We start from the raw sequence: 15,290 nt of genomic DNA on the forward strand, positions 1-15,290 counted from the left end.
CTGTATGTTGTAAATCCTGCCTCTATGATGTTAATGAGGGAGGATGGGTGGCAGTTGTTAGTGAGACAGGACTCAATCTTTATGATTGGATTTTGTCTTGAGGTAATCTCTTGAGATATAAAAGAGAGAAGCTAGCAGAGGGACAGGGGGCCCTCATGCTACCAAGAGAGCAGTGCCAGGAGTGCAGTGTGTCCTTTGGACCTGAGGTTCCTGTGCAGAGAAGCTCCCAGTCTGGGGGAAGATTGATGAGAAGGTCGACAGAGAGAGAAAGCCTTCCCCTGGAGCTGATGCCCTGAATATGGACTTTTAGCCTACTTTACCATGAGAAAATAAATTCTCTTTGTTAAAACCATACACTTGTGGTATTTCTGTCATAGAAGCACCAGAAAATTAAGACAATGAATTTAACAGAGATTTGACACAACTGAACAGAGAATTAGTGAATATAACAAGAGAGAGAAAATAAGAGACAGAGAATACACAGTAAGAAAGATTAACATGTTTTGTCAGACTTCCAGAAGTAGAAAAGAGAGAAAATCTTTTCCAGTTGAAAAGATAATGGCTAAAAATTTCCCTGAACTGATGAAAAGCACAATTCATAAATCCAGGAAGCTTAATGAATCTCAAAGTAGGATAAATACAGAAATATCCATACCTAGACACATGAGAATGAAACTGCAGAACACCAAAGACAAGGAAAAGACAATAAAAGCATTTAGGGGGATGCCACACAAAGGGATGGAAATAAGCTGACAGCAACAATGGAGTACAGTGGAATAATATTTCCACGTGCAGGGAGAAATTATTATCAACCGAGAATGGAACATCCAGAGAGAAGGAGCATTCTTTCAAAAACAAGGGGTAAGTGAAGACATTTTAATACAAACAAAAAACTAGGAAAGTTTGCCATCAACACAAAAAGAAATTCTAAAATATATTCTCTGGACAGTAGAAATATGATTCCAGGGAGAAGAACTGACATGCAAGAAGGAATGGTGAACAAAGAAGTGGTCAAAATCTGAGTAAACCTAAATGGACACTGGGTTTATTACACAATACAATAATGCCTTGCGAGAAAAAGCAAGGTAAAATGAAAATGCTGGACACCATAGCGCACGGGTTGGGAGAGGAAAATTAAACTTATAGTGTTCTAAGATCCTTGACTTCTTAGTAGAAACATAAAATTATTGTTTAATGTTAGCTATCATTAAGAATGCATACTCATATTTCTAGAGTATTTTAGGTAACAGTTAAAGAACAGAATGATGTGTATATTTTGAATGGCCAAAATCTTTCAGTTAACAGGTAGATTGTTTGACCGAAATCTTTTTTTTTTAATTCAGCTATTTACAAAACTTATATAAAACTTAAAGAAGCGAAAGGTTGAAAATATAAGAACAGAAAAAGATCTATTAGAAAAAGACCAAAAGAAAGCTGATATACCAGCTGCAGGGTAGGGGGAAGCTTTAAGGTAAAAAAAAAAAAAAAAAAAATTACTAGAGATAGAGTCATTACATTCGATTTTTTTTTAAAAAAGATCCGATTCTCAACTTGCATGCTGTAATAACTTAATCACAAAATACATAAAGCAAAAACTGACAGAACTTGAGTGCTAATAGACAAATCACCATTGTAGTGGGAGATTATAATATTCCTCTTTCTTTACTTTATTGATCAAGAAGACAGAAAAAAGGACTAATGGACCACATCTACCATGGCCTCCACCAGACTGAGTCCAGTACAACTAGATGGTGCCCGGCTGGCTACCACCACTGACTGCTTTGACAGGGATCACGATAGAGAGCCCAGAGAGAGCTGGAGAAAAATAGGACAAAATTCTAACACAAAAAGAAAGGCCAGACTTGCTGGCCTGACAGAGACTGGAGAAACCCTGAGTGCGACCCCCGGACACCCTTTCAGCTCAGTAATGAAGTCGCTCCTGAGGTTCATCGTTCAGCCACGATTGGACAGGACTGTAAAACAAAACAAGACTAAAGGGGCATACCAGCCAAGGGGCAAGGACTAGAAGGCAGGAGGGAACAGGAAAGCTGGTAATAGGGAACCCAAGGTTGAGAAGGGAGAGTGTTGACATGATGTGTGGTTGTTAACTACTGTCATAAAACAATATGTGTACTAACTAACTGTTTAATGAGAAATTAGTTTGTTCTGTAAACCTTCATCTAAATTACAATAAAAAAAGAAAAAAAAGACATAAAATAAATCAATGAGGACATAAAAGATATAAACACAACTAACAAGCTCTATTCACTTGACATACTGGAACATGATGACTGCAAAACAGTTTTTTTTTCCTTCCAAGCACACACAGGGTATGCATGAAAAATGACCATTTCTGGTCCATAAAATCAACTCAAATACAGATAGCAGTCTCTGATCTCAAACTTCAGAATCAGTAGCAAAAAGAGAGCTAGAAAATTCTTTTGTTTAGAAATTAAATTAAGAAATCCTTCTAAATAATCTATGGTTGACAGATGAAAGAATGCTGAAAAATAGAAAATATTTAGAACTAAGCTATGACAGAAATGGTATATAAAAAAACCTGTGGGAATGTAGTCAAAGTAGTCCTTAGGGGGAAATTTATAGCCTTAGTTGCTTAAATAAGATTGAATAATAATAACCTAAGCATCAAAATTAAGATGCTAGGAAAAGAACTGCAGAATAAATCCACATACAATAGAAGGAAGAAAATAATAAAGACGAGAGCAGAAATTGATGAAATAGAAAATGTATTAAAAGGAGTATTAACAAAACCAAAAGTTGCTTATTTGTAAACAGACAAAACATGAAACCTCTTGTATCACTGATTTAAAAAAAAAAAAAAAAAGACGATACAAAATTAGGAATGAAAAAGAGAACAGAAATACAGCAACAGCAGGATTAAAATATAATAAGCAATAGTACGGACAACTTTATATCCAATAAATTTAAAAGCTTAGTGGAATGGACTCTAGAAAAAAAAAGATACCCTACGTAATTCTTTAGCTCTTAAAAGTATTAAATCTATAGCTTAAAATCTTCCAACAAAGGCAACATCAGACCCAGATAGTTTTACTGGAAAGTAAAAAAAAAAAAAAAATTTTTTTTTTTTATCACCAAAGTTTCAAGGCATAAGTTACTCTGATTTTCCACTAATAACTCCACAGGATAGAAACATTCTCTAAGTCATTTTATGAGTCTAGCAGTATCTTGACACAAAACTCTGGCAAAAGCAATAAGAAAAAAAAAAAGTATGGGCCAATCTCACTAATAAAATAGATGTAAATTACTAAACAAAATATTAGCAAATCATGTATAGGTATGCACAAAAATGATAATAATAAATGACCAAGTTGGGTTTATCCCAGGAATGTAAGGCTGGCTTAATATTAGAAAAATCAATCAATGTAATTCACCAGGTTAAGAGAATAAAGGAGGAAAATCATATGATTGTATCAATACATGCAGACGTTACTTGATAAAATTCAATATGCATTTGTGATAAAAGCTCTTAGTAAACCACGGTTATAAAGGAGCTTCCTCTATCTAAAAAGGAGTATTTACAAATTAAAAAAGAAACAAACCCCTTAATATTATACTGAATGAAGAAACAATAAAAAACATTCTATTTAACATCAAACAATAACAAGGGTGCAGTCTATCACAATGATTAAACATTATACTGAAAGTTATAGCCAGAACACGGCGGCAAGAAAAAGGGAGGGGGGGAGGTATAAGGATTGGAAAGGAATAAACAAAACCATCTTTCTTTGCAGAAGATGATTGCCTATGTAGAAAACCCCAAAGAATTCACAGATAAATTATGAAGAGTTGTTCTGTACAAAAACCAAAATATTGAAATCAATTGCATTGTAAACACCAACAAGAAACAGCTAGAAAATGCTATTTAAAAAGATATGGTTCATGACAGCAACAACAAATATAAAATGTGTATCTAGGAGTAAATACACTGGAAAATGTACAAGATCTGCAATGGGAAAAAATTATTCAGTTTTACTGAAAGACACTAAAGAAGTCCTAAATAAATGGAGAGATGTACCACATTCATGGATTGGAAGACTCAACAGCATAAAGACATCAGTCCTTCTACAATTGACCTATAAGCCAAAACCAAACCTGTTGCTGTGGAGTCAATTCTGACTCCTAGCAACCTTATAGGACAGAGTAGAGCTGTCCCATAGTGTTTCCAAGGAGCAGCTGGTAGATTCACACTGCTGACCTTTTGGTTAGCAGCCTGAGCTCTTAACCACAGATCCACCAGAGCTTGCAATTGATCTATAGCTTTGATATAATTGTAATAAAAATTCTAGCAGGTTATTTTGTGGGTTTTGACAAGAGAGAGTAAAGGGCATGTCATGAAAAAAAAAAGAAACTAAAGGGGAAATAAACATGAAACAAGTACACAGCAGTGCAAAACTCCACACAACGCAGACCAACGTTTGAGACATAATTTTGAGTGATGTTGATGAAGAATATATACAACATGATTACATTTACATGCAGTTAAAATGCTGGTATACTAAACAATGCCTACTTAGGAATAGACACTTAAGTAATAACTATTAAGAGCAAAGAAATGATAATCACAGGATTGAGATGCACGGTTACCTCCGAGGGTACGGGGAATGGAATGGGATTGGTGACAGAAATGCATCACAAAAGTAACTGTGATGGTTACTTCTTAAACTGGGAGATAGCTACACAGGTGTTTGTTGTATTGATCTTCTTTATATTTAATAAATATGTTTTTTATCTACTTGATATTTAATTTAAAAACATTTTTTAAGAATTATCTCTGGAGACCCCACCACGAGTATGTTTGGGGTTTCAAGGCCCTCACAGACCAAGTGCCCCCAGGCCAGTCCTGCCCCCAGGATACCCTCCCAGTCCCGGAGAGCCTTACCTTGGCGGGGTTGAGTGCTGTGATGACCCACACACAGTGTGCATTGTTGTCATACTGAATGGGGAAGTTCGGGGAGGTGATGATGCCCGACGGACCTCGAAGGTGGGCATCGCACATTCGGGCTGTAGAGAGGAGATGGAAGAGAAGCCTTTAATCTACACTAGGTCCAGCTTCCCTCCCCACCTCCTGCTCCCATCCCAGGAGAGATTGAAGTCTATACAGTCCCACCCCAGACATAACCTTCTGCTTCTTGTGCCCTTTCCCCACAGTTCCCAGCCCGAAAAGGGAAGTCAGAGTTCCTGGAGCCCATGTGCCCCGTCCCGCTGTGCTGTACAGGCAATGATGAACTTCCACAGGCAGCCTAAGCAACCTGGACCCCAACCCTGTCCCTGTCTCCACTGTGACCAGCAGCTCACTACTCATGTTGACCTAAAGCTGGGTGGGCAGGGACAGCCCCAGGCACCTATGGGCCTGCTAAGCAGAGAAGTCCTACCTGTGCTCATCTGTTTTAATTTCACATTTACACTCCAGTTTTCTAAAAATAATTAAGCTCTGCTCTAGACCAAATCTGTTTAGCTAGGTCTCTGAAGCCTCATCTGATCCTGCAAGCCCCCAAGTCCACATTTTGCAACCCTTCAGGCCTCCTGAGGTAGAATTTCAGGATGTCCTTGCCCAGGCCGCACCATGAGGTCTCAGAAAGTCTGTGTCCAAGGACTCTGCCGAGGTTACTGGCTCAGCCCATTGAGGGGGACCCAGAGTGATTTCAGTGCCCATCACCTGTTTCCCAAATCCTTCCCCATACTCAGTTCATGCCTGGAACAGGCTTTTGACAGGAAGCATAAAGATGAAAGGTGAATTAGAAGAAGTACTCTACTCGAGTAGATATAAAGTGTTATCAATCACAGCTTAATCTAATTAAGCTCTTTAAAATAGCTTCTAAACTAATTAGATTAAGTAGTGATTGATAACAGTTAAGGTACTACATTGTACCTAGGTGTTTGCTTTCTTTAAAAATATGTTCTTTAGTTCTGGACACTCCATTCTTCAATGTTGTTGTTGTTGTTAGGTGCCGGCGAGTGGGTTCCAACTCATAGCTACCTATATACAACAGAACGAAACACTGCCCAGTCCTACGCCATTCTCACAATCATTGCTATGCTTGAACTCATCATTGCAGCTACCGTGTCAATCCATCTTGTTGAGGGTCTTCCTCTTTTTCACTGACCCTCTACTTTGTACCAAGCATGATGTCCTTCTCCAGGGACTGGTTCCCCCTGGTAACATGCCCAGAGTATGTCAGACTAAGTCTCGCCATCCTTGCTTCTAAGGAGCATTCAGGCTATACTTCTTCCAAGACAAATTTGTTCATTCTTCTGGAACTCTATGGTATATTCAATATTCTTCACCAACACCATAACTCAAAGGCATCAATTCTTCTTGGGTCTTCCTTATTCACTGCCCAGCTTTTGCATGCATATGAGGCAACAGAAAATACCATGGCTTGGGGTCAGGCACACCTTAGTCCTCAAAGTGACATCTTTGCTTTTCAACACTTGAAGGAGGTCTTTTGCAGCAGATTTGCCCAATGCAATACGCCATTTGATTTCTTGACTGCTGCTTCCATGGGCATTGATCGTGGATCCAAGTAAAATGAAATCCTTGACAACCTCATTATTTTCTCCATTTATCATGATGTTGCTTACTGGTTCAGTTGTGAGGATTTTTGTTTTCTTTAGTTTGAGGCGTAATCCCTACTGAAGGCTGTAGTGTTTGGTCTTCATCTGTAAGTACTTCAAGTCCTCTTGGCTTTCGGCAAGCATGATTGTGCAGTTTGCATATCGTGGGTTGTTCTTCTTCATATAGCCCAATTTCTGCAATTATTTGTTCAGCATACAGACTGAATAAGTATAGTGAAAGGATACAACCCTGACACACACCTTTCCTGATTTTAAACCACGCAGTATTCCCTCGTTCTGTTCAAGTGACTGCCTCTTGGTCTATGTAGAGGTTCCTCAGGAGCACAATTAAGTGTTCTGGGATTCCCATTCTTTGCAATGTTATCCACAATTTCTTACAATCCACACAGTCTAATACCTTTGTATAGTCAATAAAACACAGGAAAACATCTTTCTGGTATTTTCTGCTTTCAGTCAAGATCCATCTGAAGTCAACAATGATATCCCTTGTTCCAAGTTCTCTTCCGAATCCAGTTTAAATTTCTGGTAGTTCCCTGTCGATGTACTGCTGCAACTGTTTTTGAATTATCTTCAGCAAAATTTTACTTGTGTGAGATATTAATGATATTGTTCAATAATTTCCCCATTACACTGGATCACCTTTCTTTGGAAGGAGCATATATATGGATCTCTTCCAGTCGGTTGGCCAGGTAGATGGCTTCCAAATTTCTTGGCATAGACATGTAATTGCATCCAGTGTTGCATCCATTTGTTGAAATATCTCAATCGGTATTCCATCAGTTCCTGGAGCCTTTTTTTTTTTTTTTTTTACCAAAGCCTGCAGTGCCACTTGAACTTCTTCCTTCAGTACTATGGATTCCTGAAATGGTTGATGCCAACCAATTCTTTTTGGTACAGTGACTCTGTGTATTCCTTCCATCTTCTTTTGATGATTCCTGAATGGCTCAACTTTTTGCCCACAGAATCCTTCAATATTGCAACTTGAGGCTTGAATTTTTTCTTCAGTTTTTTCAGCTTGAGAAATGAAGAGCGTGTTTTTCCCTCTTGGTTTTCTAAGTCCAGATCTTTGCACATTTCACGATAATACTTTGCTTTCTTAGAGTCACTCTTTGAAATCTTCCATTCAGCTCTTTTATTTAATCATTTCTTCCATTTGCTTTAGATACTGTACAATAAAGGGGAAGTTTCAGAGTCTCTTCTGACATTTTGACCTTTTCATTCTTTTCTTTTTAATGACCTTCGCTTTTTTCATGTATGACATCCTTGATGTCACTCTACAACTCATCTGGTCTTTGGTCATTAGTGTTCAATGCATCAAATCTATTCAGGTGAGATACACTCAAGGTTGTACTTTGTGTCTTGTGGATTTGTTTTTATCTTCTTCAGATTCAACTTAAACTTGCATAGAGCAACTGATGGTGTGTTCCACAGCTGGCCCTTGGCCTTTTTCTGGCTGATGATATTGAGCTTTTCCATCATCTCTTGCTACAGATGTAGTTGATTTGATTCTTGTGCATTCCGTTCAACAAGACCACGTGTACAGTCACCATTTATTTTATTGAAGAAAGGTATTTCCAATGAATAAGTCATTGGTTTTGCAAAATTCTATTATGCAATCTCCAGCATCGTTTCCATCACCAAGGCCATATTTTCCAACTACTGATCCTTCTTTGTTTCCGACTTTCACTTTCCTATCACCAGCAATTTATCAATGCATCTTGATTGCATGTTTGATCAATTTCAGACTGCAGAAGTTGGTAAAAATCTTCAATTTCTTCATCTTTGGTATTAGTGATTGATGCACAAATTTCAGTAATATTTGTATAAACTGGTTTGCCTTGTAGTCATATGGATATTATTCTGTCACTGACAGCACTGTATTTCAAGATAGATCTTGAAATTTTTTTTCTGAAATGACTTTGATGCCATTCCTCTTCAATTTGTCATTCCTGGCATAACAGACCATATGACTGTCCTATTCAAAATGACCAATACCTGTCCATTTCAGCTCACTACTGCCTAGGATGTCAATCTTCAAGCATTTCATTTCATATTGCCAATTTTCAATTTTCCTTGATTCACTCTCCATAAATTCCATGTTCTGATTACTAATGGATGTTTGCAGCTGTCTCTTCTCATTTCGAGTCATGCCACATCAGCAAATGAAGGTCCCAAAAGCTTTACTTCATCCACATCATTAAGGTTGACTCTACTTTGAGAAGGCAGCTCTTCCCTGTCATATTTTGAATGCCTTCCAACCTGAAGGGCTCATCTTCTAGCATTATATCAGACAATTTTCCACTGCTATCCATAAGGTTTTCACTGGCTGATTTTTTGTCAGAAGTCGATCGCCAGGTCCTTCTTCCTGCTTTGTCTTCATCTGGGAGCTCTACTGAAATCTATCCACCAGGGGATTTGAATACCAGTGGGATGACTTCCAATATCACAGCAACACGCAAGCCACCACAGTACCACAAACTGACAGACGAGTGGTGGATTCTTCAATGTTAGCACACAGCTATTTTAATAAAGAGCTTTATGAGCCTGTTCTGTTGCTACCCACATGGCAATTTATCCTAATTGTAGGCAAAGTGCTTAACAGTAAAAAAATAGTGAGCAAATGCTACAAGCCTAAGTATATAAAATGATAGTGGTGTCAAACCTGGTTTCCTCTGACAGGCAAAATATCGTAGGGCTCCTCTCCCTGAGTGGACAGGGCTATGATAAACCTTTCCCAGGAAATCCTTCCTAGAAGGGTCTGGGAAGCAGCTCCCCAGCTCCTCAAGATAATTCATCTCTTCTCATTTCATGAACTCATTCCTGTACTCACTCATTCTAACATTTATTGAGTGCCTATTATGAGCTAGACAGTGTGGGAAGAGAAAAATGTCTGAGACGCAACCATTCCTCTGTGAGGGGTCACAGTCAGGTGGAGGATATAGGTGTGAAAACGATTACACAAAAGCAAAGCAAGTGTTGTCAGAGTTATTGTCAAGAGTCCATTGGATCAGAATTGCTTGCATTTCTGAAGGCATTCTCGTGCCCTTCCTTCCGTGAGAATGGTTCTACTGACGGCTCAGCCCAGGCTTGCACCCAGAGGATCTGCTTCTCCCTTGGCCTGAGCTCAAATCAGTTGAGTCAAGATGGAACAAATCCCTAAAAGGACCCTCTCCCCCACTCCCCTTGTGTGCAACTGATTGCTCCTTTATCCTGTGTTGAGAAATACTTAGATTCATAGATTGCACTCGATATACCTGGGCATGGAGGCAGGTGGAGTGGTGAGGATGGCATAGGCTTTGGGGTTTACCAGATGACCCTTTGTGTTTAAGCCCACTTACTTGTTGCGTAAGTCTGGATAAGTTATGAAACCCTTCTGCTCCTGTTCTTACTCTATGAAATGCAGCTGGTGAGATCCACCTCATCATATTATGGTGAGGATGAAATCATGTAAGATGATGGATGTGAATCCTCAGCCCAGTGTCTGGGATGTAGTCACCATTCAGCAAAAGTGAGTCCAGTCTCAAGGTCGACCCATTTCACTAGGCTTGGGGTTTCTGTTTAGCTCTTTTTCTACTTTTCTGAAATTTCTTTACATAGGTTTTTCTTCCCCTCTCTGACCACACTTGAGACTGACATTACTAAACAAATTAGAATAAGATGATCAAAACCAAAAACATGATCCCATCCCACTTTTGCAAAGAGGGCCTGTAGCTTCAGAATCCTAGCCCTTCAGGAAATCCTCATAAATCTCTGTCAGGGCCACCTTACACCTCTTCTGTAAAGTCAGTTTGTGCTGCCAAAAGCCCTCGGATTTAGACTAAATTTATCCTGTACTTGTTTCCAAGAATTAGGTGGTATTTGCAGTCTGTTGAAACATGCTGAAGGTAATTAGATAGAACAGGTCAAAAAGACATTTACCACTTTAAGGGTTTAGAGAGGTTTAATTAAAATATTATAATCTGCAGGTAGTTAGTATGGAGCACTTTCATTTGGGTTCAGAAGGGAGCATCAACTACTTCTTTCCACTGCTCTCCAGTCAAGGTCAAGAAGTCAGGGGGTCTGTAAACAGACTGACTTCCCCCTGCGCAGCCAAATCCTGGGGTCTCACCAAGAGTGTATGGCTCAACACTGCAACCCCCATGGACCGGCAAAATGGTAGGTACTCAGACAACGTCTAGATGAATGCATGAACACATGTCTATGTTTCTGTAGTTGCCTTTTCCCATTGGCTGCTCTTTTCTATAGCTTTCAGGGGAGACTTTTATGGGACTTTCCATATCTGAGCTCCACAGCCACTCCCGCTCTTCCCCTGAACATCACTATCCAATATAATGAGGGACAGTATCCCAGGAGACCTTAGGGAAATTTCACGTATAGACAGTTCTTACACCAAAACAACAACTTAGCACCAAAGAAGGGAATTCCTCCAGATGCAAGTGCCCCTGGTCTCTTATCTTCTCCCCAGATCTTGTTCCCACACTCTTCCATGCTGCCTTCCTTTGCTTCTCCTACCACTGGCCTCCCTCCCTACCCATTCTACAGTCTTCTGGAACTACCTTCTCACCACCAATTCTAAGGCAAACGAAGCCCCGAACATCTGCAACACCTTTCAGCACTTCTTCCTCCAACTCCTGTTTAATTTAAGCCCATATTCTCTCACCCTCCATTATTTCTTCCCACAAACATTTGCTAAACTACCACAGGAACTCTTCTCTGACCTCACTGAGACCACCATTCTACTGATACCAGAATCTCTCTCTACCCACTAACTCTCTCCTGTCTTCTGTCCTACCCAACTTAGATCTCAGGGTTCAACATTACGATCACTTTCTTGTAAGTTCTCCCAAATCCTTGCCCCTTTCCTCTTTTATCAGTAGCCTGGAAAACATCAATTGTGAATAAATCCCTCCATCTATATTCTCCACACCTGGCCTGTATAGTTGAGCTTTTCTGGAGAAAGACACACACATAGGAAGAATGATGTCACTATGAATTCATGATTAAACCATTGCCATCGAGTCATTTCCAACACATAGTGACCCTATAGGACAGAGCAGAACTGCCCCACAGGGTTTCCAAGGAGCAACTGGTGGATTCGAACTGCTGACCTTTTGGTTAGCAGTCGAGCTCTTAACCACTGTGCCACCAGGGTTGATTACCACCTCAAAAGGATCCTAGATATTGCCCAGTGATCCTACTATTTAGCTCTATTAAGTTTACTGTCTCACTCTGCTCAAAGACTCTTTCATGCTTACTACACATCCCTCGTGCCACTCACTCTTCTTTCCTCCCCCTACTCTCAGTTGATGACCTTGCCTCACTCTTTGTGGAGAAAACAAAAGCCATTTGGAAGACACACCCTCTGTCTCATCCTCCAACTCTACAACCCTGTCTGCTATGTGCTCACCATCTTCCTCTTTGCTTCTGTTACAACAGAGGAGTGGTCTCTTCTCCTCTTAGAGTCCAGCCCTCCTCATGAGATGTGGTACCTCTGCCCTCTTGCCATCTTAAGATCAACCATGTCCACAGCCACACCCAGGGCCTTGCTGTCCTGGGAACGAGGAGAGTCCATCTCTGAGATCTTAAGCTCAGCCATCCAATTCTTTACACCACTGCTCAAGCTCCTAGTGACGTGACTTCAATCTCAATGCACCTGCTGTTCTCTATGGTAGGCCCTTCCAGTCCCCTGGCTCCAATTCCCTCCTATTCTTGTTTCACTACCCAGTCTGGACTACTCAAGACCAATCACAATGCTTTCAGCTCCCTCAGACTCTCTTATATCTGCTTGGATAAATGGCTGCCTTTGATCAAGCCTAATATCCTTCTTTATTCTTCATCCTGGGTGCCCTGGGGCTACCAGAAGTATGGTGGTATCACCACATTCATGGGTGTCATAATAATTGAATCTTCAGCCCAAATCAGTCCTTTCATGTCTTTGTTCAGTCCCCTCACCAATTTCTTGCAAAGGCAACATCAACTATTTGCCACTCAGTTGAGCCATTTAAGCCCAATGGTTACTTTTCAGTCATATATACTTGACCTCTCTGGACTATCTGATCCTACTGAAGCTTCTCTGTGAAACTCGCATTCGTTGGCTTCCATGACTCCACTTGGTCTTCTTCTACCTCTCTGACTCACCCTTTTCAGCCATTAACTCCTTAAAAATAGTTGTTCAAATCTGAGCAAAGTGTATATGGACTTTCTTTGCATATTTCCTGCAACTTTTCTGAGTTGAAAATCATATCAAAATAAAAAGTTACCCAAAAATGGGAAGGTAGAAGTAAGAGTTGTTTTCTGCATCATTCCATCCAATATATTGATGCCAAAGAATGTCCATGTTCAATTTTTAAGTAGAAGTAGGACAGAGACTTTGAAGTCAGGGTTTGATTCCTGGCTCAAGTTATTAGCTTTGTGCCCTTGGACAAATAGCTGACTGCTCTAAGCTTCAACTAAACATAAAATATGGTTATTGCTGCTTTCCTCATAAAGAAATAATGAAAAATGCCTACTGCAGTGTTTTATACAATATAAATGGCTTAGCGAATGGGAGCACTAAGCATTAGCACATACAGGTAAGGGGCTCAGACATTCTAAAGGGCTGGAGAAATGGGTGATGTGTTCTAGGGCAGTCACGTGTCACCTAGGAAGAATAAATAGAGGAGAGAAAAGAGGAAGGGATAAAAACACAACTCTGGATGACACTGTGTTTAAGGGACAGGCCCAGGAAGTTGACCCATTGAAGGCCACCAAGAATGCAGACCAGTTCTTGCCTTCGAGTCAATTCTTCCTTATGGCGACCTCATGTGTGTTAGAGTAAAACTATGCTCCACAGGGTTTTCAATGGCTGTGATTTTTTGGAAGTAGATCACCAGGTCTTTCTTCTAAGGCACTTCTGAGGGGATCTGAACCACCAACCTTTTGATTAGTAGCCGAGCACTTAACCATTTGTATCACCCAGGGACCTTGAAGGAAGGCAACCACCTGTAACTGTCACATAATTACTATGGTATTTAACATAGTCTGGTTTGTGCAATATTTCCCATGTTACTCCCCCATTTTATAGATGAGGAAGAAGATTCAGAGCATTTCAGTGATTTTTCCCTGTGCTACATGGTTTGTGGCGGAGCCCTGGTGGTGCAGTGGTTAAGAGCTTGGCTGCTAATCAAAAGGTCAGCAGTTAAAACCCACCAGCTGCTCCTTGGAAATCCTATGGGGCAGTTCTACTCTGTCCTATAGGGTTGCTACGAGTTGGAATCGACTCAACAGCAATGGGCTTTTTTACATGATTTATTAATGGCAAAGTTGGAACTTGAACTTGGGTCTCTGATTCCCAAGTCTGGTATTCTAGCCACCAAAAAGCTTTTATTCTAAATAGCAGAGAAAAATACACACAGAAAATAGTGGTTTAACCACAAAGGGAAAATAGCATGTGGTTTGCTGTTAATTATCTTCGAGTTAATTATCTACTCTGTGAATCACCAACTTTAAGTAGCTCGCCTGGGGCTGGGTACTCAGTCCCTGTCTTCACTCAACATCAGCTTTTGGTTGCAATAAACCAGATCTCCTGGTTGTCCATTTGGTCCTCTTCTCTACACCAGTGGTTTTCAAAAACAGTGTTCCCTGAGCCCCTGGGGTTCCTCAGAGGTGGTTTAGGGCTGCTGAGAGCAGTGAAGAGGGGGCAACTCCAAATCCCCCACCCCTAACTCAATCAGAGAAGCTCCCCTTACATCTGCTTTATTTGCTGGACTTCTGCAAAAGCTCATGTTTAAATATTGGACTCCGTATGTGAAGTAAGTCCAAAAAGCCCTATAATGATTGCACCATCTTGCCTCCATCGGGGCTGAAAAGAATTGGTATAACGGTGTTCCATGTTGCCCTCAATCGCTCTTGGATGATAAAATTTTCTAAGAGTCAAATCAGAAGCTTATTTCTTCTGGTGGGAGGGACAGAAAAGAAAGGCATATGAATATCTAATTTCCAAATTCCAAAATGAGGGCACAGCCCATAGTGTTCATTCATTTCAATCACTGATTCATTCAGGTGGTCCTCAAACATTTGTCGAGACCTATTATTTGCCAGGCCCCGTGTTTTAGTAGATTTAATTGTGTGGAAAATGAATATTTAAAGTCAAATCATATCTTAAATGCATTAGAAGAAAAATAATACCCCTATGTATGGTAGCGAACCTTTTTAGAATGCAATCTTTTGGTATCCTGATTCTTAGTGGTGCTATTGTGGAATTTAAAGAGTTTTATCTCTTTTTTCCCCCTGTAAGTGGGGTTCACATAAACTCTCCTAAAAGTCATAATTAGAATAGTGACTCTGATTAAAGACAAAAGGTATAAAGGTAGAAATCTTCAAAACTGCCAAAACAAAGGGGTGCCTGAATCTTATATCTATGCCAGCCTTTGGCTTTCAGGGAAGCCCAGGACCGATCATCCAAATCCAAACGCAGGAGCCTAGGCTTCCTCTCCTTCTCCCTCATAATGACCCATGGAATAGAACACAAGAGGAGAGAAAAGCAGGAAGATAAACCTGTACTGAGAATCTACTCTCCCCTAGAGATGGTGCCTGCCACTTGCTATAATTTGACTTTAAATGTTACAATCTCTGGGCAGGGTAGGTTTTATTTTCCTCAATTCACAGATGAGGGCTGTGTGGCTCAAAAAGAT

At 40.2% G+C, this 15,290-nt stretch overlaps 1 protein-coding gene across 1 annotated transcript in view; it reads right to left on the reverse strand.

Annotated features, from left to right (window-relative positions):
* Window positions 1–15,290, reverse strand: part of CSMD2 (CUB and Sushi multiple domains 2) — a 797,331-nt gene that overhangs the window by 347,058 nt on the left and 434,983 nt on the right. Inside the window, 1 exon segment of the mRNA XM_064281672.1 lies at window positions 4,922–5,043. Within this exon segment, the coding sequence (XP_064137742.1) occupies window positions 4,922–5,043 (122 nt within the window).

The sequence above is a fragment of the Loxodonta africana genome, chromosome 3 (assembly GCF_030014295.1).
Source record: "Loxodonta africana isolate mLoxAfr1 chromosome 3, mLoxAfr1.hap2, whole genome shotgun sequence".
NCBI classification, from domain to species: Eukaryota; Metazoa; Chordata; class Mammalia; order Proboscidea; family Elephantidae; genus Loxodonta; species Loxodonta africana.